General features: G+C 40.8%; 2 protein-coding genes across 2 annotated transcripts; both read left to right on the plus strand.

Moving 5' to 3' along the window:
• Positions 1-737: 737 nt before the first annotated feature.
• Positions 738-6,862, plus strand: utp18 (UTP18 small subunit processome component). The gene is made up of 13 exons (XM_070923526.1): positions 738-956; positions 2,179-2,324; positions 2,462-2,557; positions 2,647-2,708; positions 2,822-2,940; positions 3,151-3,276; positions 3,386-3,560; positions 4,255-4,355; positions 4,630-4,720; positions 4,805-4,928; positions 5,393-5,567; positions 5,677-5,819; positions 6,268-6,862. The coding sequence occupies exons 1-13, from the start codon at positions 738-740 to the stop codon at positions 6,290-6,292; spliced, it is 1,602 nt and encodes a 533-aa protein (XP_070779627.1). The 3' UTR covers positions 6,293-6,862.
• A 9,508-nt stretch (positions 6,863-16,370) lies between these two features.
• On the plus strand, positions 16,371-23,111 carry LOC139300118 (E3 ubiquitin-protein ligase TRIM39-like). The gene is made up of 12 exons (XM_070923113.1): positions 16,371-16,493; positions 16,681-17,118; positions 17,361-17,465; positions 17,580-17,675; positions 18,026-18,259; positions 18,345-18,519; positions 18,605-18,694; positions 18,895-18,921; positions 19,012-19,038; positions 19,643-19,818; positions 19,907-20,062; positions 20,952-23,111. Exons 1-12 carry the CDS (start codon positions 16,374-16,376, stop codon positions 21,156-21,158), a joined length of 1,851 nt encoding a protein of 616 aa, XP_070779214.1. The 5' UTR covers positions 16,371-16,373; the 3' UTR covers positions 21,159-23,111.
• The last annotated feature ends 876 nt before the right edge of the window (positions 23,112-23,987 follow it).

Here is a 23,987-nt window from a genome sequence, read left to right on the forward strand (position 1 = left end):
AGGTGATGATGCATTTTTAACTGCGACAGGAAGCCCCCCCCCCCCTCGTTGAGTCATAAACTGTAAAAAGCTTCTAAACATGTTATTAATTATTAAAAAGTGACTTACTTCCTGTGATGGAGGACAGACAGTCGCACTGTACTGTAGTGATGATCGTAGCTTTAGATTCAAACTGGGACTGATGGTTTGTACTGGTCCCAGTTTAACAGCATGCTCTCTCTTACTGGTCTCTGTATTTTAACTGCAGCTGTCTGAAATAAACTCTACATCATTTCTCTGTTTCCTCTCGTCAGTCTGAAGTCTGAAATATTAATGAAAATCAACTTGAATTAGAATAATTATAATATAATGAATAGAAAAAAAGTGAATATTTTTGTATTATTGATAGTAACAGAACAATAAAATGGATCATCAATTCACAAGAACTGAGAAGAATATCGACCAAAAACAGGCCCAATGAAGTATTTTGTTTTAGTAATTTTGACATGAGAAAAAAAGGAACAGAGGCATTTCTGTCAGTGAACACTAGGGGGCAGGCTCTTATTTTCGCATGTTCAGAGGTCACCTTTCCGGAAGCACGTGAAGAAAACACTGATCTCCACATGTGCAAATATTAGCTGCTGGATGTTTTTTGGAAGAAAAACATAAAGATTATCTGTATTTCACATGTCTGTATGGTGACGGGATAGATCTGTACAATTCAGTCAGGAGTTTGGTTTTGCTGGCGTTTAAAAAACATGGAGGACATGAACGTTATCAAGCTGCCGGTGACGGAGGATAGACGACCGGCCAAGAAGAGAACTCGAGCACCGAAGTTCGACCCCGAGCAAGAGGAACAAAAGCGGCAGAAAAACGTGAAGCGACTGGCTGTGCTGGGAGAGAAGGACAGCTCGGTGAAACTGCTGGAGGACCTGGTGTTCGGAGCGGAGGATGAGCTGGTGGAAAGACTCGCGGAGGTAACTTTTCACCAGACCCCGTTCAAAAAGCTTCCAATTTAAGGTTCTCTTACTCGTGGGCAAAGCACCCGTGTCTTAAAGCAAAATGTGATTACTGCTAATAATTTTCAGTTATTTCTGGTAACGTCGGCCCAGTTGTTGTTTACTAGCAACACTTCAATGAGATCGAAATATCGGGAAACGAAACGTGTTCTCTTTTGGCTGTTCGCTACAAGACTCCATTCAAAATTCTACTAATTTTGTCTAGTTTAAAGGCAAAGTACGTTAGAGAACAAAATATGATAACTTTTGAGAAATGATTACCTTTCCGGTAAATTGGGTAAACTTAAGTTAAATGATAGATGTCAACCTAAATGTTGTTCACGTTAGACTGTTAGATAATAAATATATTCAGAAATTTGTGCTAAGTTATCTAGTATAAGGCAAACTTCAGCTTTAAGCTCTTTGCTACCAAACTTTATTCAAAATTGTTTTCATTTTATGTTCTTTTGCTCATGGGCAACATTTGACTCTCAATCAAATGAGATATTAATCTAAATTTAATCTAAAAACTTCCTTTTAGCTTTAGGCTAACGTGAGTTAATGTACTTGTGTTTGAAAACAAAATACAATAGCTTTAAATGATTTTCACTTTTTATCTGGTAATCCCAGCTCACTAGTTATCTGATAGCAAACCTCACTATATTTAGTAAGTAACCTTTTGCTTTAGAATGTTCCCTACCAGACTTCATTCAAAATTCTGCAAATTTTGTGTTCTCTCGGTTTTAGGCAAAAGTACTTGTGTCTGAGAACAAAATACAGTAACTTTAAAGAATTTCCAGGCATTTCAGGTAACTTTCGCTCACTAGTTATCCTCTGACATGTGACTACGATTTGGTGTCAAACTGAATTTTGAATCAAGCTATTTGCTGTAGGTTGCACATTAAGTGTTACTGTGTGACAATAAGGTGAAACAGGTTGGTATTTTCTTACATTTGTACTGTCGGATTCATTTCACACTGATGATACCCATGCCAAGGAATGTAAAATTGTATACTTTTGGAATGGAGTTTGGCCTTTGGTCATAAAATGGGGCATTATGTGCCCCTTCGCCAAGTTCTTCTTTAAAAGCTTGTATTTGCGTTCTCATGTTACCTCTTTTTTTGTACCTTTCTGTTTACTGTTCGACATAACTTAGGAGTGTTTAACTGGACCTCTGACATCATTTCCTGTCGTTGAGCAGGAGGATGAGGAGCAGACTGGAACTTTATTGGTGGAGGAGAAAGACGATGAGTCAGGTGAATCGGAGGCTGAGGACGGGGCTCATCTGCAGGTCCAGCCAACCAGAGAAGCTGCCTGGGTGGATGAGGATGACGAGCTGGAGGAAGAGTAAGTGCTGAGTGTTGGTGTTTGTGGGCTGAGCTCTCAGCATGGTTACAGGCTGAGTCTAATTTGAAGCCTCGTCCCTGAGGCGGTGACGTCGCAGCGTACAGAAGCACCAGGTGTTTCATGTGTTTGTGTTTCAGGGTGGACATGAAGCATCGTTACCGTAGAGACCTGATCAGAGGAGAGGCGGAGTCCACCATGTCCAAACAGAAACTACAGCAGAGGATGAGAGAGCAGTGAGTATACACACGCACACGCACACACACCTACACACACCTACACACCTGTACACACACGTTTACCTGTTGGACCTGGTGTGTTTCAGGTTTCAGAAGTCGATGGGAGGAACTCCCTCATGGGCAGAGAGCAAGAAGAAGAAGAAGAAAGGTAGAACTTTAATACAACTGTGTGTGTGTGTGTGTGTGTGTGTGTGTGTGTGTGTGTGTGAGTGAGTGAACATAAATGAATTGTTGGTAAAAATCAAACGTGTGTTTCTGAAGCTGCTGCTGCTGATGATGAAGAAGATGAGGATGAAGAGGAGGAGGAGGAGGATGACCTGCTGAGGAGGACAGGAAACTTCGTGGTATCTTCAGACAGTCTGCCCAGCGGCGTCCTGAGGGTCAGACACACACACACACACATACACACAGTGAACACAATTAGATATGAAATAATTAAATGTAAAGTTGGTCTGCGGCGTGAACACAAAGCGTCCGTTCACTTCCTGGTGTACAGCCAATCACAGCGTGCTGAGGCGTTGCAGACCGGCTCTGTATTGAATTTGAGCCGCTGGTGAACATTCGTTGACATTTTGTCTCACCTGTCTCAGGTGAAGAAATGTCTTCATGCCAACAGCACCCGTCCATCAGAGGACAGACTGACCACCGTCCAGTTCCACCCTTCCGCTCAGGTCGTCATGACAGCCGGCCTCGACCAATCAGTCTCCCTCTTCCAGGTACAGACAGCCAATCGGCTTTCTCTAACATCAGACAGCAAAGGACTCATCGTCAGGCGGGGAAGATCGCGTGACTTTAAAATGTTCATGTCTGTGTTTCCTCCTGCAGGTGGACGGGAAGACGAACCCAAAGATCCAAAGCATCCACCTGGAGAGATTCCCCGTCCACAGAGCTCAGTTCAGCCGCGACGGAGAGACGGTGATCGCCACTAGCCTGAAGAACAAGATGTTCTACCTGTACGACATGATGGAGGGCAGAGTCACACCTGTTCACACTGTCAGAGGTGAGAGAGGTCAGAGGTCACTGTTAGCAGAGAGAGAGAGAGAGAGGTCAGAGGTCACTGTTAGCAGAGAGAGGTCACTGTTAGCAGAGAGACAGAGAGGTCACTTTTAGCAGAGAGAGAGAGAGGTCACTGTTAGCAGAGAGAGAGAGGTCAGAGGTCACTGTTAGCAGAGAGAGAGAGAGAGAGGTCACTGTTAGCAGAGAGAGAGAGGTCACTGTTAGCAGAGAGAGAGAGGTCAGAGGTCACTGTTAGCAGAGAGAGAGGTCAGAGGTCACTGTTAGCAGAGAGAGAGAGGTCAGAGGTCACTGTTAGCAGAGAGAGAGAGAGAGGTCAGAGGTCACTGTTAGCAGAGAGAGAGAGAGAGGTCACTGTTAGCAGAGAGAGAGGTCAGAGGTCACTGTTAGCAGAGAGAGACAGAGAGAGAGAGGTCACTGTTAGCTGAGAGAGAGAGAGAGGTCAGAGGTCACTGTTAGCAGAGAGAGAGAGAGGTCAGAGGTCACTGTTAGCAGAGAGAGAGAGAGGTCAGAGGTCACTGTTAGCAGAGAGAGAGAGAGAGAGGTCACTGTTAGCAGAGAGAGAGAGAGAGGTCAGAGGTCACTGTTAGCAGAGAGAGAAAGGTCAGAGGTCATCAGTCTGTGTGGCTCATGAAGCTGCTCTCAGATCTGTCAGATGGTTAAATGTTATTTGTGTTCAGGTCTGAATGAAGCCAGAGTGAAGGAGTTCACTGTGTGTCCTGAAGGAGGCGCTCTGCTGCTCACTGGAACCAACGGATACCTGCACCTCCTCACACTCAAGGTGACTCTTCTTCTTCTGCTGTTTGTCTGTTGGAGGATTTAGTCTCGAGTCAGACAGGAAGTCCTCTGTGTGATGTCACAGCTTCAGTCTTCATCTTTACGGCTCATATTTTGACTGTCGTGTGTTTTAATTCTCAGTATCTCTAAATTAACTAGACTGTTAAAGGTAAAAAATAAATTTAGAATACAAAAAACTAACAATAATGACAAAATAGAAAGACAAAATACAAATTGAATGATGAATGAAATGAATAAGTGTGAGTGTGTGTGTTCAGACGAAGGAGGTGGTCTGCAGTATGAAGATGAACGGTGATGTCAGCGGCATCGCCTTCTCTCATGATGGCAGCAAAGTCTTCGCCAACTCAGGTGAGTCCATGTTCAGAGAGTGACATCACATATCAACTGTCAGTCATGTGATTAAACTGTGTGTGTGTGTGTGTGTGCGCGCAGAGGACGGGGAGGTGTATGTGTGGGACATGCGCAGCAGTCGGTGTGTTAACAGGTTTACAGACGAAGGCTGTGTGAAGGGAACGTCCATCGCCGCCTCACGCAACGGACGCTATCTCGCCTGCGGGTAAGACACGCCCACACATACCACCCCGCTCTCTGATTGGCTGACAGCCGTCTGTTAGAATCATGAGGCAATATATCCAATTAAAATCAGTCATCAATGAGACATCATGTAGTGACGGTAACCGACTCCCTGGTGACCTCATAAAGACATGATAATGACTTCATGATAAATGTCACCGTCATTAGCACCAAGACTTTCATTGAGAAAACTAATATGTTTACATTTTGTTCCCTTCATGTTTGTCTGGGGGAGATTTTTTCTTTTGTCTACTCTGTATTAGTGAATAATTACCTCTCCAGCCCTCAAACTATTATTAAAATACAAATAATATTAATGTAATTCACTAATAACAGAAGTTTGTATAAATACAACCTGTGAATGTTAGTTTTATAGAACCGGTGGTTATTGATATGAACAGTAAATATGGTATCCAGCTTTGTCAGTATTCACTGTCTCTGTTTCAGCTCTCAGTCAGGCGTGGTCAACCTCTACTCCCAGGAGGCGTGTCTAAATTCAGCCAATCCCAAGCCTCTGAAAGCAGTGATGAACCTGCTGACCTCTGCGACCTCTCTGACCTTTAACCCCTCGTCTGAGATCCTGGCCATCGCCTCCCGAGCCGAGGACGAGGCCGTACGGCTGGTAAGGCGATGGTGATGATGGTGATGATGATGGTGATGGTGCTTCGATGACATGGGCGTCTGTGAACCTGGACATTAACCCTGTACCTGTCCTGGTTGTGTCCCCTCAGGTCCACCTGCCCAGCTTCACCGTCTTCTCCAACTTCCCCGTCGCTAAGAAGAAGATCGTTTATCGAACCAGCTGCCTCGACTTCTCCCCACACAGCGGCTTCTTCTCATTGGCTAACAACAAAGGACACGCCCCTCTCTTCAGGTCAGACAGCCAATCGGCTCCTCTTTCTCTCTTATCTTTATTTGTCTTTTATTTATGTTTATATTTATTTTATCTAAGTTGTAATTTTTTAGTAGTTTAGTATTTTTGTAATTAATTAATAGATTAATAGATTAAAATCAGTGAGCTCCAGTAAACACCAGTGGGAAACAAAAGCTGCTGACTTCCAGCATCCACCCAAAATAAAACCTACAATTTTAAATAAGATAAATGAATGACTTGCATGATGCTCCCAGATGTTCCTTTCACATGTCCTACAAACCGGATCAGACGGTCCTGGATGGGGTTACATGAGAGGCAGTAAATAAAAATAACTAAACCACAAAAAGACGGTTGACATATTTGGTGTTTTTTGCTACAAACATCATAACTTAAACACCGTTTTGACTGAATGTTTTGCTGTGTTACCATCTTGTGTCTGTGTGTTCAGGTTGCTTCATTACAAAGACTTCTGAAGAGGAACTCTGGAGGCTGAAGCATCAGGAACAGCACATCTGTCTGACCAGTCTACTGTTTGTTTTTTCATGTTTTAGCTGCCTATTCCCTGTAAATACTGTATACTTTCATTGCATCTGATCATTTCCTAAATCATCACATGTCAAATCTCAGAAGGTGCCTCCTTGAATGCACCAGCAGGGAAATATTCAAAACTTGAGACCAGAAATCTACATTTTGTATAATCCCCCCCCCCCCGGGGATCTGATTCTGTTTTAAGTCTCTGAAAGTTGATATAGTTTCATAGAAATTAAGTTAAATCAACGGCTGCCTGGAACGAGTATAGCCTAATCAATCTAAAAACTGATGGATGACTTGGAAAATGATCAGCAGGAATGGAAAGGCTTTGTAGTTCTTGGGGCTAAAACATGAAAATTTCCTATGGAGTTTGGCTCAGACCACACTGACCAACTGACTGACTGTGGATGTCCTGACGGACGGAGAGGTTGTGTGATGGAAAAGATCATCGTTCTGTCCACATGATTGTTTTTTTATCATCTGTATGAAGTGATTGTATAATAGAACAGTTCAACGTGTGTTATGTCTCTGTGTTTTTCTTTTACCCAGAACCAAAAATATTGAGAACTAAGACTGGAAGCAGAAGGAAGCTTAACCAACAACTCAGTCTGTCTGATTTATATGTGTTTATCTTGTTAGCTAACAAGCTAACATTAGTCACCAATCCACCCTATAATCAACTGGGTTGAGTTAAGTTGAGTGGTCAAGTGATAGAAGCTAACTTTAAGCTAGCAGGACCTAAGCTAACTAAACCTGGAAGTAAGTTATTTGACAGTTGGACGCTCAAACGTGACCCTATCAACCAATAGCTCCAACACTGACTGCTGCTAAAACTTCCAACTTTTGGACTTAGTTTTAACTTGAAAATCATAACTTTAAATTTCTGTCTGAAATGAGCTTCCATACAGTGAAGGGGTGTTTTTTATTACGTAAAAACAGTAAGAGTCAACAAGCAGAGTTGCACAACACAGAGGACCAACCGCCAAACAGGATTCACCACCTCATACACACACACACACACACACACACACACGCCCATGCAGCAGGAATGTCCTCGGTCCTGTCTGTCTTCAGGTCTGTCTTCAGGTCTGTCTTCAGGTGTATGCATGAGAATCTATTTAATTATACTATAAGTGTTCATTTCTTTGTTAACTTCATGTTTGTTTTATCCCTTTATTTAATTTTTTATAGTATTTATATTATTTCTACTTAATCTAGTTTATATTTATTTTATTTTATCATGTTCATTTTTCCTCAATTGTAGTGTATTTATATTATTTTGATGTAATATTAATTTCTGTCTTATTATATTTTATAAGATATATTTTGGTATTTTTATTTATTTTTTCTTAAAATAATAAAATATGTGTAAAAAATGTTAAATAAGATGGTGAGTTTTATATGGCTGTTCTGAAATGGTTGGGGTTAGGGTTAGAAGAAGGGAAAAGAAGCTAAATAATAAATTAATTTTCTGCGCCACAGTTATTATCTCACTTGCAGAGTGGAGATAACATTTACAAAATGATATGAAATATAAAATATAATTACAAAGTTAAATGGAAAACAAAGTATGTGAAAAAAAACATTGTGAATTTATTTTTTTTGAATGTTAAAAGGGATTTTGTATTTCTTTTCTTTATCTTTCAGTTGTTTTGTATTTATCTTTTGATTTCACTGATGTTATTATCTTTTGCCACCAATAGAGAAAGACATCCATCGTATAAAAGTGTAACCAGTATAAACAAACATCTCCTCCTTCCACACTCACCTGACAACTTTCTGCACCTGTTGTCATTCATGAGTGAGTCTCCGCCCACTGATGACATCACAGGCTGACAGTAACCTGAGTTTCAAGATTTCTGACAGAAGCAACTCGACTCTCACAGAGAAAGGTAAGAAACTGCTGCTGTTTATCTGAAACACAGTCAAGTTGAAGTTCATTTTAACATTTGCGCACACCCGAAACTTGAAGTATTTGTGAGATAACTTGTTGATTTTAAAATTGAACCTCATTTTTTACAAAGATCTCTTTCAATCACAGATCAGGATGTTTCAGGAAGGGTTCTCAAGTCAGCTTTCTTTGAGCTTACTTCAGCAATCTGTTTCATTCTGTCTTGTTTCAACAAACTTCTGGAAACTTCCCAACCAGGTGAAATGATCAGAATTCTTCTTGATTTGAGGAAAATCTTGAAACTGAATGTGAGATTTAGAGACTTGTTTCTCTAGTTGTTTTCTTGCAGCGTAGATTTAAAGTCCGGTGTGTTTGTCACAGAGGGATCGTTCAAATCACCACGTCTGTCATCGTTGGTTCATCATGATGCTGTTTGTTGTTTGTTGTGGTTTTGTGTAATACTTGTGTGTAGACATAAGTATCTTTAGCTTCACTTAAAGGAATAGATTGACATTTGGAGAAATGGTCTTTTTCGTTCTGAGGGTGAGATGTTCAGATGGATATCTGTCTCGTGTGTGTGTTAATGTAAAAAAACACACTTTCACACAGACACGTTCCACACATGCACACTACGAAACAAGATGGCGACCTCCTGACAGCAAGAAGAAGAGCTCCTTTGTTGTATTTGGCTGAACAACATAAAGAAGTCAGAAGAAGAAAACAATGTGTGTGCGACTGCCCAATGAGAACAGAATCAGGGAAAAGTACAAATAAAGTACAAAGATTCAATGTGCGAAACGAGCATCCAGTTTGTTTACCTGGTGCATGTTCAGTCGGTGCGTTTGTAGAACGGACAGTCACAGATTTTGGGCGCCACGTGGACATCTGCACAGGGTCCGCACGGACCTTCATGGGAGGCTAGCTGTTTCTTACTGTTTCCAGTCTTTATGCTAAGCTAGGCTAACCATGTCCTGACTCCAACTTCTTATTGAACACACAGACATGAGTCTGATGTCCATCTGAACATCTCACGCTCTAAAAGAAGAAGACCATTTAACCAAAATGTCAAACTGTTTCTTTTCTTCTTTATCATTTTACTGGAATGTTTTTTCCATTTTATAAAACTTTATACTTTTTAATCAACTACATTTAACTCACATCTGTATCAACAAGCTACTCGGGAGATTCAGATTGTACATGTTAAACACAATAAACATAAAACATACCACTGTACAGACAAACTCGCTGACTTTGTTACAGCGCCCCCAAATTCCAAAGTGTCCTCCCAGACATCTGTGTTGTTAGTTTTACCTCTAAAACCAAATCTAAACCCTAAAAGAAACGATACATTTATTTTATAGCAGCTTCACCTGAACCAAACGTATTCATAGTCCACCCTAAAACCAAACCTAAACCCTAAGATAAACCATAAAGTTGTGGGAACCTGCTTTTCATTCCCCAAAACGGAGGTGCGTCCCTGTAAGGTAGTGGGTTGTCCTCATAATGTCAGTTTGATGAAGTTATCTTGGGCTTTTTCACTTTTCACAATTTTTCACTATTATTTATTTACTAAACTATGAACCGATTAATTGAAATAATGAATTGTCAGATTATTTGATAATGAAAATAATCTTTAGTTGCAGTGCTACAGATTTTATAGCGTTCAACATAAGATGACACCTTATCCCAACTTAAAACTAAACAAAAAAATAAAATAGTTTCCAACCCTTAAACCAAGTCTAAAAATTCAAATAAACCATATATATTAATTTGTTCTCCAGACCAGATGTGGGGTGTCAGGTGTGAGACCCACCTCCCTCTTGAAGATTTAACAAGGGTTTAACGGATTATTTCAGGGTTTAGACTTGGCCCCTCCAAACAGTCACCAGATAAATCTCATGAGATGATTAATGGGAGAGGAAAGACGAAGAAACTAAGTTCTGATTCAGAAATCTGTTTCCAGTTTTTTGACTTTTCCATGATCTCTGATTTTTGGGGGAAGTATTTTATTTATATTTTTACTTCTTTGAGTTTCAAACTTTTTTGAACTTAGATTTATGTAAGAGGTCTTTAATAGAGGAATTTAATGTTAAAATCTGACAGTAACTAGTAACTATATCTGTCCACCACTGGGTTTGGAGCAGTTGCCCACTTTGTCTGGTTGGTTACAATTTTTTAGTCACTTGTCATTTGTACCAATTTGAAATGAGGACCTGAGTGAGGTTTTACATCTCTCATTCTTATTGTTACTAAGCCTCCAATATCTTGCTGTGTCTTTTAACTTTAAATATACATTCTCCATGTTGTAAGTTAACGAGTGTCTGTTTACACCCGGCGTCGCAGAGAGACTTCAGGACGTCAGGTGACGACAGAGTCCATGTGATGAACGTGTTGAGCTGGATGGCTGAGTGGAAAGGTGGTTTGCTTCTGTGTGGACTTTTCCTAAGCCTAACTAAAGGCTTTCTAACGCGTGGTTAACGTTGTGAGACGGTCGCAGTTTAGTCAGGATCCATCTGCCATAAGTTAATGTTTTCACATGTTGATCCAACCTTGATTATTGAATATGCAGGATTTATAGTAAATAGGTTCAAATAAACACGTTCTAAGCTTTAGAGGTCTGTGTGTTCAGACTGACAGTGTTACCAACATTATCGTCACCATCACAAACACGTGTCTCTACCTGTGTATTGTTCCTGTTCACACACATATTTTGCATATTTCCTGATGTGATAAAGCTTTCTGTGCTGTTCTGTGTAAACTGTGAATTTCCACGTATCTGAGGAGAGCTGATTCAAAGTTTTCTGTCAATAAATGCAGACACAGTTCCATCTGGAGCATTCGTTTCCAGAGTTTAACTTCCTGGAATCACAAACTGCCTGTTATTAATAATCTGACTGATGTAGATTTCGTGACGATTCAGAGGTTTAAACACTGCAGACTGCATATATGCAGACGTGACACAGGCTGATAAATGCTACATGCTGACCAAAGCTAACAGTCTCATCACATGCTGTTCTGGTGCAGTCGTCACGGTGACAACAGATGTATTAATGTGTGCTCCCGCTCTGTTAGCCTCCTGTTAGCTTCCTGTTAGCTTCATGATTTCTCACTAGGTTTCTGTGTGAAGTCTGTGTGTCTTTTTCTAGGCTTGTTGCCATAAGGAGCAGTGGTGGAAGAAGTATTCAGAGCCTTAACTTAAGTACAAGTACCAATACATTAATGTAAACATACTCCATCACAAGTAAAAGTCCTGCATTCAAAATCCTAAATCAGTAAAAGTACTATCAGCTTCATGTGGTTAAAGTATTTTACTAGTTTTAAGTACTTTAAGGAGCTAGTTTTAAGTACTGTATATACATTATTTCCATGTTATGCTATGTTATACTTCTTCTCCAATAAATCTCAGTAGGAAATATTGTACTTTTTACTGCACTACATATATTTGACAACTTAAGTTACTTTGCAGATTCAGAATAATAAAACAAAATACAATCAACAAATAAATTATGATGATTATCAGTCAAGACAAAACTTTATTGATCCCTGTGGGGAAATTCACAAGCCAGCAGAATATAAAGTCATTAAAATGACCAGCTGCAACATTAAAGGGATGAACACATTAATGAATCAATAATTATAATCCACTAATATCATTTATATTATTCTCAAATGGACCTTTCTGCATAATGAGAATAAATATTCCATGAATGAGCTGTTTCCTCACACCATTACATCATCTTTCTGCTGCAGAAAGCTGTTGGCCACATGGTGTCCACACTCTGAACACTGCTACACTGAACGCCCCCCTCTCTTCCTGTTCACACCTGTTCAGAACAGGTGGTTATCAGCCTCAATAGAGACAGAAACACAGAGAGGAAACTGCAGACAGGTAGAGAAAAACTGTCTGTCTTTCTGTCTGTCTGTTTCCGCTCAGTGACTCACCTGATGGCTGTTCTGTTCTGTTTGTGTGTCGGAGTTCAGCTGTTTCAGGAGGAATGTTGTTTGACCTGGCCTCTTTAGCTGACACTTGGTCGTTTAATATAACATGATACCAAAACAGACTCAGCCTTTTCTTTTCTGGCTTTAGAACAGAGTTTTTTGTGATGTTAGACTTCCCGTTTAAACATGTTTCCCATTTAAGATCAAATCTGCATTTAGTCAAACTGTGGACGCAGATAACTGAAGGTACAAACTGCAACCAACCAAGCAACACTATGGAAAGAATAAGGCACATATTAAGAACCCAAAGACACATCGCAGACAATAGATGGAGTAAATACGACTGAGTACGGCAACCAGATGAACTGAAATGGATGACGATGTAACTGTAGTTGTGATGCTTTTCTACATTGCTGTTCATAATGCTACTTTTACTTATTCATTGATTTTTCTCTTTCTCTCTTGTCTTGGGTGCTGGGGGAGAAGTTTGTAGAGTCCCTCCTTTCTATGACTGTTTGACCATCAGCTTGTGTTTATTGTCTAATTAGTATGAGATAAATTTTTATAACATTTATCTTACTTTGTTATGATGATCATTATTTTAGTGAATCTCAATTAATTATTATTATTATTGTTATTGTTGGTTTTATTTATTTATTCTTTTTGTATTATTATTATTATTTTGTGATTGTTTTTAGTTTTTTGCACATAAAGAAATATGGATACTGGATCTATACAAGATGTCTATGTTCTCTGATGATGTTGCACGGTGACGTGAGTTTGTAGCACAGTGAACAAAGAATGTGCATGAATTCAATTCAATTCAGTTGTATTTCTATAGCGCCAAATCACAACAGAAGTCATCTCTTGACACTTTACAAACAGAGCAGGTCTAGACCGACTCTTTATAATGTTATTACAGAGACCCAACAGGTCCCACCATGAGCAAGCACTTCCTTTTAAGAGGCAGAAACCTCCAGCAGAACCAGACTCTAGGTGGGGGGGTCATCTGCTTTGACCGGTTGGGTTTGAGAGAGAGATAGACGTAGAGACACAGATAGACAGACAGACAGGCAGAGATGTATGGCAGCACTAGCAGTAGAAATAGCAGTTATAATTATAATAATAATTGAATTATGACTGATAATAGTAGTTACAGCTGTAATAGTAGCTGAGATTAATAATAGCAGCTTTAATAGTAACAGAACTACGACTAAACATAATAACTGTAGTGATGAGAGTCAGGCAGGCCCATGGCGGCAGCAGCACCCAGGCGTACCAGGACCACGATCCACAGCAACCTGCGAGACGAGAAAGCACAAAGAAACTCCGGGGGAAGAAATAAAGTTAGTAACATGCATTGGAGGGACATGAATGTGTAAAGATGGAGAGGGAGAGGAGGAAAGCTCAGTGCATCATGGGAAGTCCCCCAGCAGTGTAGGCCTATAGCAGCATAACTAGGGGGCTGGTCCAGGCAGGCCTGAGCCAGCCCTTAACTATAAGCCTTAACAAAAAGCAAAGTTTTAAGCCTACTCTTAAAAGTAGAGAGTGTGTCTGCCTCCCGGACCCAAACTGGGAGCTGATTCCACAGGAGAGGAGCTTGATAGCTGAAGGCTCTGGCTCCTGTTCTGCTTTTGGAGACTCTAGGAACCACAAGCAACCCTGCACTCTGGGAGCGCAGTGCTCTAGTGGGGTAATAGGGTACTATGAGCTCTTTAAGATATGATGGTGCCTGACCAGTAAGAGCTTTGTAGGTCAGGAGAAGGATTTTAAACTCTATTCTAGATTTTACAGGGAGCCAGTGCAGCGAAGTTAACACAGGAGAAATATGATCTCTTTTCCTGGTTCCTGTCAGTACACGTGCTGCAGCATTCTGGATCAGCTGGAGAGTCTTCAGGGACTTATTGGGACAGCCTGATAATAAGGAATTGCAATAATCCAGCCTAGACGTGACAAATGCATGGACTAATTTTTCTGCATCTGTTTGAGACAGGATCTTCCTGATGTTTCAATGTTACGGAGGTGAAAGAAGGCAGTCCTTGAAGTTTGTTTTACGTGAGAGTTAAAGGACATGTCCTGATCAAACACAACTCCGAGATTCCTCACGGTGGCGCTGGAGGCCAGGGCAATGCCATCTAGGGTAACAATATCCTTAGATACTGTGTTTCGGAGGTGTTCAGGGCCAAGAACAATAACTTCTGTCTTGTCCGAGTTCAACATCAGATGATTACAGGTCATCCAGGTCTTTATGTCCTTAAGGCATGCTTGGAGCTTGGCTAACTGATGAGGTTCTTCTGGCTTGATCGATAAATATAGCTGGGTATCATCTGCATAGCAATGAAAATGTATGGAGTGTTTTCTAATAATATCCCCTAAAGGAAGCATATATAAGGTGAATAGTATTGGTCCAAGCACAGAACCTTGTGGAACTCCATGACTGACTTTGGCGTACATGGAGGATTCATCGTTAACATGTACAAACTGAGATCGATCTGATAAATACGACTTAAACCAGCTTAGTGCGGTTCCTTTGATGCCAATTAAATGTTCCAGTCTCTGTAATAGGATATGATGGTCAATGGTGTCGAATGCAGCACTAAGATCTAACAAAACAAGTATAGAGACAAGTCCTCTGTCTGATGCAGTTAGAAGGTCATTTGTAACTTTCACCAGTGCTGTCTCTGTGCTATGATGAGCTCTGAAACCTGACTGAAAGTCCTCAAGCAACTTATTGTCATGTAGAAAGTCACACAGCTGGTTGGCGACTGCTTTCTCAAGAATCTTGGAGAGAAAGGGGAGGTTAGATATAGGTCTATAGTTGGCTAAAACCTCTGGATCAAGAGTGGGCTTTTTAAGAAGAGGTTTAATTACAGCTACTTTAAAGGACTGTGGTACGTAGCCTGTTAATAAAGACAGATTGATCATGTCTAGTAAAGAAATGCTGACTAAAGGTAAAACCTCTTTGAGCAGCCAGGTTGGGATGGGGTCTATCTAAGACAAGACAAGTTGATGGCTTAGATGAAGAGATGGTTTTAGTAATTTGGTGAAGGTCAATGGGAGAAAAGCAATCTAAATATACACCAGGTTTTACAGCTGTTTCTGAGATTCCTGTGTTTGAAATGAATGAAATGAGTCAATACATATAAAGTAAAAAAAAAAAAAAAACTGCAACCATGGAGGATATTAAGCTACTTTAAAAACCTTAGTACTACTGCTAACTCAGGCCACAGTGGCAGACTTTGAAAAGCACTCTGTATAGTTTCATGGTTTAGGTTCTTTAAAGAACCCTTTCTGTCAATGAGTATTTAAAGAACCATTTATTGATGGTTCTTTGTTCCTGTTGTTACCATAAGGAACCTTTTCAAGAAAGTTTCAGTCAGTCTGTGATTTGTCTTTTGAACAACCATTATTTTTAGTCTGAAGGTAAATTCTACTTTTTGAATGAACTTCCAAAGTCACCTGAAGTTGACTCCAAAGAAAAACAACAAGCAGACGCTCGTTGACACTTTGAGTGAAACTTTGTAGTGAAGCTGCAGGAGAAGCTGTGCACGATTAACATTGTGTTGTCCTCAGGACGGGTTCAATGGTTTTTTAGGTTTCAGATTTGCTGACTGATAAATCAGCACACAGGAGGGAGGTGTCTGACTTCTTGAGAGGGGGGGTGGGAAACTAACTGGAAATAATCTGGAAACCAGTTGAGAAACTGTAAATTTTTTCATGTAAGGTTTGCAGAGATTATACTACGAAGAAAATGTTGTTGTTTTATCGGAGGTTAGATTTTGTGAGGAGGCTCAAACCGTTGGAAGGAAAGTGATGATCCAGCTTCTCTGTTACAGGTTGGGTTGTTAGGTGACTCCTACTGAAACTAAAACATTAAAGAAAATACAGTGCAGATTTAACGGCCGACAAGTTTCAGGAAACAAACCAACAGGTTATTTAAACCTCCATGTGGTGTTAGCTACCAGGTGGAAGAAGTTCTAGTAGTAATACTATCATACAAATACTCTGTTACAAGTCAAAGTCCTGCATTGAAAACTTTACTTAAGTAAAAGTACAAAAGTCTTAGCATCAAAATATACTTAGAAGTACTCATTATGCAGCAGCGCTAACAGTTAGCACAGCAGCACTAACAGTTAGCTCAGCTGTGTCATGTTGCTCAGAGTGTTTCCTCTCTTCTGTCCTGCAGCAGCAGCATGATGATGGCAGAGGCAGCGGCCCAAGATCTGTTCTCAGAGCAGGAGTTAACCTGCTCCATCTGTCTGGACCTGTTTGATGAACCGGTCTCGACTCCCTGTGGTCACAACTTCTGCCAGGTAACATACACGTACACAACACCTGAGACCCGGTCCCGAAGTCTGATCCTGTTTTTCACTCAGTTGTTTTATAAAAACAGGTGAAGTCCTGTAACAGACAGTTGAACCACATCCTGATACACTGTGAACTTCCTGTGTTTAAATCAGGGACATCATCTCCTCTTCTTCTTCTCTTGTTTATTTGCAGGCGTGTATTGGAGGTTACTGGGCGTCCAGTCCGGTCTGTACCTGTCCTCTCTGTAAGCGTCAGTTTGATGAACGTCCTCAGCTCAGCGTCAACAAAGTCTTCGCTCTCATCGCAGATAAATACAAACTGGCTCGTTACGGTGCCGCAGGGCTACCGGTGCCGACCAGGAACGGGACGCCGGCGGGCGCCGCTACGACGATCTCGGACACCGGCAGCCCCAACCCGTTTGTGACGGCTTCAGACGACGTGGTGTGGTGTGACGTCTGTACAGGTGTTAAACAGCCTGCTGTCAGCTCCTGTCTCACCTGCACCGCCTCATACTGCGTTGAGCATGTGCAGCCACATCAGACCACACCCTTCTACGCTAAACACCCACTGATGGACCCCCAGGAGGCCCTCAGGGGCCGCACCTGCTCAATACACCACCGCCTGCTGGAGGTGAGTGGAAAAACATACTTATTATGACGTTTGTGGTGTTTGATTGATCCATACTGTTCAGGTCAGTTTACATACATCATACATTCAAAGTAGTGGGGGGGTGGGGGTGTGATTTAAACACTGCGTTTTTCCACCTGAGAAAAGCAGAGCACATCTATCATCAACTATCATTGTTATTCATTCTTACATACTGTGCTGTTGAGTTTCACCTGTCTGACCTCCTGATGTGTTTACTTGTCCAGGTGTACTGTCGGACGTGTCAGCACTGTATCTGTGCCATCTGTGTCCTGGAGGAACATCGAACACACAAAACTGTCTCCGTCCAGACCGAGAGACTCGGCAAACAGGTAGAGAGGAGGAAAATGTGGTCCTATTATTACTCATTACTCATTATCATTAAAACTAGTTCTTAGTGTTTCTTCCTCATAAGAGAGCTGCCTCGTGTTCACCTGTGTGTTCAGAAACAGGTAGCGAGGACGGAGCAGGAGATCCTGAACCGCATCAAAGAGAAAGAGATCCATGTGACTCAGCTGAAGAGGAAGCTGGAGGGAGTCAAGGTCGGACATCTTGTTCATTTTCTCTAGATTTTGCCAAGTATTTGAAACATGTGAGAGTGAACGGAGGTGCCTCGCTCATAGGCTGTGTTACTATTGTAATTCTGTGAAAGATGGAGCTCTTTAAAAGAAGGGTGGAGGTTTGAAGTCGTGTTAAGTCTTTGATCAAAAGTTCAAGAGAGTTTGATTCATATTTAGCCTCATCCTTATTTTCATTTTGTAGTTGACAAAACTCCAAACATTTTGGAGATAGTCGCAGGAAACCGGGCGATTCAACTGTTGATGAACTGAACTAGCTGTTATCTCATTGTTGATTTTGATATTTGATATTTGATATTGTCATTTATTTTCAGAACTACGCAGATGGAGAGCGAGGTGAGGTGGAACACCTCCTGGACGAAGTGTCCGGCTCGTTGGACAGGATCCGGTCTCAGGTGGTGGGCGGGATCGAGAACCAGCTGGACGCTGTGATGTCAAAGGGGGAGGGGCTGGTGAGCCGTCTGGAGGCGGAGCTTAGCCAGCTTATTGACAGGAGGGCCACGCTGGAGGTCCAGGCCATCAGTCAGGATCACATCAGCTTCCTGCAGGTGAGAACTGAAGACTTTTTTACCTGGGACCTGTTAGCATGATATCATGACCTGGGACCTCCTCACCCCTCTCTCCTCCCCTCAGAGTTATGAGGAGGCCACAGCTCCTCTGGCTGAGGATCAGCAGGACGAGGTGGACGAGGACGAGTTCTCCCTCCACTTCCAGTTGGGGGAGGTGAAGAGCGCTCTGTCTGAGGTGAAGGACAAGATGGACGATATCAGGATGGTGGAGGTCCGCTCCAGAGGGTCCAGAGGCTCTGGTGAGTGTGTATATGTATACATATATATTTGTCATGTGGTAGTCAAACGCTACAGTCCTGGCCTCGTCTGTTGTCTGTGTTTTAGTCTCGTCCGGTGATCTGATGTTGGCAGAGAGCATGCTCAGTCTGAGAGGAAGCAGCGCCAGTTTGAGGAAGAGTCAATGGTCTCTGAGAGGTCAGTGACTGATCCAACATCAGCAGGAATATCTGCATTACTGTTGTCGAGATATCTGATTCTGGACCAGCCGACTGCACACAAACTGCATCACAGTCATTTTAAAAACAAACTGAGACAGAAACAGTTTTATTTTGATGAGAAAGTGGGGACTTTTCATGTGAAAGAATAACTGCCTGTGCTTTCCTGTCTCCCTTCAGATCTGAAGAAGAACAAAGCGGTCTCAGGTACGTGTCTGTTTAATCAATAAATTATATGTTAATGACTTGAAGTGCTAATGAACGAGTTTCATCATGATCTTGTTTGTTCTATCGCAGGACACAAAAAGGCCAGAGTCTACATGGGTGAGGACTTTACTGTAATGTGAATATTTATTATTTTATTTTTATTATTATAGATTATTCTCTTCAAACTTTTCTTGCCTCAGATTTGTTTTCACCCAGTTGTTTTAGGGACTTTTAGCATGCTAACTTTTGTTGTTACGATGTTAGCATGCCAGTGTTGTAATGTTGGTATTTGTTAATATTAGAGTCTGACAACATTATAAAATGCTGAAATGCTAACATTAACAATATGACAAGCAAACACTCTGAAGATGATGAAAGCTGAGTCCAGCTGAGATTGACAAAGTCCAGTTTTTAAATTGATTGTTGTTATTATCATTATTATTATTTATTTATTATATAGAATATTAACGGGCTACCTTTGGCAACAAGTTAGCATCTTACCATCAACATGTTAAATATTACATAAATATTAGCTGTGGTTTGAGCTGAGCCTGCTAACATTAGCATTCAGGTTAAACCACAGCTCACATAACTACAGCTATGCTAATATTCTGTTATTAGCAGTCAGCTAACTGTTAATGTTAGCAAGCTAATAAGCAAACACTCTAAATGCTTTAATCTTTGTTCATTTCTCCCCTCGTCGTGTCCTTGCTGTTTCCAGAGGACGTGACGTTGAACCCGGTCACGGCATATCCCTTCCTGATCCTGTCTGAGGACAGGAAGCAGGTGAAGAGAGGCGAGAAGCTGCAGTTTTACAGAAACAGTCAGCAACGCTTCGACGTCTGGTCCTGCGTCCTCGCTAAAGAGGGATTCGGTACCGGACGACACTACTGGGAGGTCAGACCCAGGACACAGTCAGATAATACTGATCCAGGTCCAGTGTGAAATATACAACTCTCTTGTTTGTTCTGTCCACCTGTGACAGGTGTGCGTTGGGGAGAGTAAGGACTGGAAGCTGGGTGTGGTCAGTGAGTCGGCTCAGAGGAAGGGTCTGTTTGACATGAGTCCCTCTAACGGATACTACGCCATCTGGTGGAGCGGCAGCCAGCTGAGAGCGCTCACCGCACCGCCTCTTACCAAGGTCTAAACACATGATGTTCTATTTCATATTCCAGCACTGACAGAGGTCATATGTCTTTCTATCAGCCTTTTAAACATTTAAATAATACGCGGTGCTTCAATATGGAAGCCCACTTCTGCCAGAAAAAAAGATGAAAAGTTAAAAATTATTTTACAAAATGAAGTTTTTACTTCCCATTATGAGGTAATAAGTCATGATTTTGACCTAGAAAGTGAAGATTTTGACTAAAAAAGTCCTAATCATAACTCATGTCATATATCATACTTTTTACTTACAATGTCAAAAGATTTTTGACTGAAAAATAACATTTAATTTTGACTTTTGTAATTATGACTTTAAAAAATCACAATTTGAAAGGAAAGAATAATAGAAGTAAATATTCTTAATTTTGAATAAAATTGAAATGATTTTGATTTTGAAATTTGAACTAAAAAGTAATGTTGAAATAAAAGTTAATAAATTTGACTGTATCTTATAATTTAGATTGAATTAAAAGGAAATAACTTTGACTTCCAATGTAAAGTTTCTGACCTGTTTCTTATTACTGACTTTAAAAGTCATATTAAAAAGGCATATTTTTAATTAAAATTGAACAGTTATGGCTTTGTATCTGATCATTTTAAATTAAAAAGTCATACTTAGAATATTCATAATTTTGACTTGAAAAGTTCATTTTTATCATTCATAACTGTTTTGTTTCTTTTCCCGCCGTATTTGGGCTTCCATAATTCACAGATGCATTAACCTGGCTGAATCAAAAACCAAATATAACTGATGTAAACAAACTTTCAACCACATCAGAAAACATTAATAACTCAGATTTAGTTGTTGTCTCATCTTAGTTTAGTTTATTTAGATAAATTAATATGTGTTTGTTTCGACTGTGCAGGTGAAGAGTCCTCCGAAGCTGCGTCAGGTAGGCGTGTTTCTGGACATGGACGAGGGTCAGGTGTCCTTTTATAACGTGAAGTCGGGCTCAGAGATCTACAGCTTCACCAGATCCTCCGAGTTCACCGGGAAGATGTTTCCTCTGCTGGGCACCGGAGACAAAGAGGTCCCCCTGGTCCTCATGACCACACAGCACCAGCTGGCCTGAGGGACGAGGGACCAGATGAAGACGCAAAGACGGAGACAAAACCTGAGAGGAGGGGGGGAGAAACAAGCAGGAAAGAATGGGGCAGGAGGGAGGAAGAAAGGGGGAGCACTGGGATGTTACTGGCTGTTGGCAGCCATGTTGGAGGACGCGGATGTGGAGAAACTGAATGTCACCACCGATGAAACAGATGTTGGTTTGTTCGTCAGACAGAAGTGGAAACATACAGCAGAGTATCGCTGCTGCCATGGCAACACAATATCCCCTTAGTTCTAAAAAGTCCCTCATTCTAGCAAGATCCTTTACGTGTTCTTACAAGATCCTTTACGTGTTCGAACAAGATCGTTTACACGTTCTAACAAGATCCTTTATGTGTTCTAACAAGATCCTTTACGTGTTCTAACAAGATCCTGTACACGCTCTAACAAGATCCTTTACGTGTTCTAACAAGATCCTGTACACGCTCTAACAAGATCCTTTACACGTTCTAACAAGATCCTTTACGTGTTCTTACAAGATCCTTTACGTGTTCTAACAAGATCGTTTACACGCTCTAACAAGATCCTTTACACGTTCTAACAAGATCCTTTGTGTTCTAACAAGATCCTTTACGTGTTCTAACAAGATCCTGTACACGCTCTAACAAGATCCTTTACGTGTTCTAACAAGATCCTTTACGTGTTCTAACAAGATCCTGTACACGCTCTAAAAGATCCTTTACACGTTCTAACAAGATCCTTTACGTGTTCTTACAAGATCCTTTACGTGTTCTAACAAGATCCTGTACACGCTCTAACAAGATCCTTTACGTGTTCTAACAAGATCCTTTACGTGTTCTAACAAGATCCTGTACACGCTCTAACAAGATCCTTTACGTGTTCTAACAAGATCCTTTACGTGTTCTTACAAGATCCTTTACGTGTTCTAACAAGATCCTGTACACGCTCTAACAAGATCCTTTACGTGTTCTAACAAGATCCTGTACACGCTCTAACAAGATCCTTTACGTGTTCTAACAAGATCCTTTACGTGTTCTAACAAGATCGTTTACACGCTCTAACAAGATTCTTTACGTGTTCTAACAAGATCCTGTACACGCTCTAACAAGATCCTTTACGTGTTCTAACAAGATCCTTTACGTGTTCTAACAAGATCCTTTACGTGTTCTTACAAGATCCTTTACGTGTTCTAACAAGATCCTGTACACGCTCTAACAAGATCCTTTACACGCTCTAACAAGATCCATTACACGTTCTAACAAAATCCTTTACGTGTTCTAACAAGATCCTTTACGTGTTCTAACAAGATCCTGTACACGCTCTAACAAGATCCTTTACGCGTTCTAACAAGATCCTTTACGTGTTCTAACAAGATCCTGTACACGCTCTAACAAGATCCTTTACGCGTTCTAACAAGATCCTTTACGTGTTCTAACAAGATCCTGTACACGCTCTAACAAGATCCTTTACGCGTTCTAACAAGATCCTTTACGTGTTCTAACAAGATCCTGTACACGCTCTAACAAGATCCTTTACGCGTTCTAACAAGATCCTGTACACGCTCTAACAAGATCCTTTACGCGTTCTAACAAGATCCTTTCTTGTTGATTTTGTGGACTTAATAGAACGTTTTGTGATAAAACAAGAAAAAATATGAAATATTCTGTTATTATTTGAAAAGAGTCTTTCCTGAAACTAAGCAAATGTTTTTTGTCACGGTGGAAGCACTGCAGTAAAAACAAGATGCATCAGAAGTCTGAAGTCATGTTTCTGGTAAAAGAGTCTGGACTTTGGTTTTCTGGGTGATGGAGGCAGAAAAGTGGAGAAGCCTGGTTGGAGCTTCTATTACTATCTTCTTAATAGAACACAACAAGTTCAACAACACTCAAAGAGTTCAATAATTAAATAAAATGTTGTGAAATAAATGAATATACAAATAAACAATGACATTCATAAACATGAATTGCGTAATTAATAAATTATTCAAACTCATGATTAAATGTTATTTTATCAGAAATTCACATAATGTTATATCTCAAAATGCCGTTTTTTAAAAAGTCTGTTTTATTTCATAATGGCATTTTCCCAATATGACTTTGACTTCATGATGTCGCCTTTAATGACAGTGGAGTTGTCTCCGCCCCCCTCACCTTTCAGCCAATCATGAGGATTCGCTCACGCAACATTTGAGCAAAGCTGTTAAATAAAGACAAATGTCACAAATATTTCAGACTAATTTTCATGAAGATGATGAAAATAAATAAATAAGGACAAAAGTACTAATACCACACTGCACAAATACTCACAGTAAAAGTCCTGTGAGTATAATCAGTAAACTGTCCTTAAAGTATTCCAGCAGTCAGATGTCCCCTGTGTCTGTCCTCCTGTTATAGATTCTGTCATTAGAGGATTATTCCTCATCATTAATGTGAAGCAGGATGTTACTGTTGGAGTTGGTTGAGGTGGAGCTCATTCTGAACTATCAGCTAATGATTATTAGTTCATTGTGGATGAATCAGCTGATTATTTTCTCCATTAATTGATGGATTGTTTGGTCACAATGACCCAGAGCCCAAAGTGACGCCTTCACAAAGCTCCACATTATTAACAAGACATTTCAATTATTAACAGCATTCAGAGGAAAAGCAGCACATCTGCATCTGAGCAGCTGGAACCAGGAAATGGTTTCACACCATCAGTTCACTTCCTGTATGTTCCTCCTGTGTCCGCTGCTGTCAGCTGATTGGCTGCAATCTGACTAAACCCAAAGAAGTCACTTGGGTTGTTGCTGGTTTTGGAGCAGACGGTCAGCTGGTTGAAGCGTGGCGCCCCC

Source organism: Enoplosus armatus, chromosome 17 (assembly GCF_043641665.1).
Source record: "Enoplosus armatus isolate fEnoArm2 chromosome 17, fEnoArm2.hap1, whole genome shotgun sequence".
NCBI lineage: Eukaryota > Metazoa > Chordata > Actinopteri > Centrarchiformes > Enoplosidae > Enoplosus > Enoplosus armatus.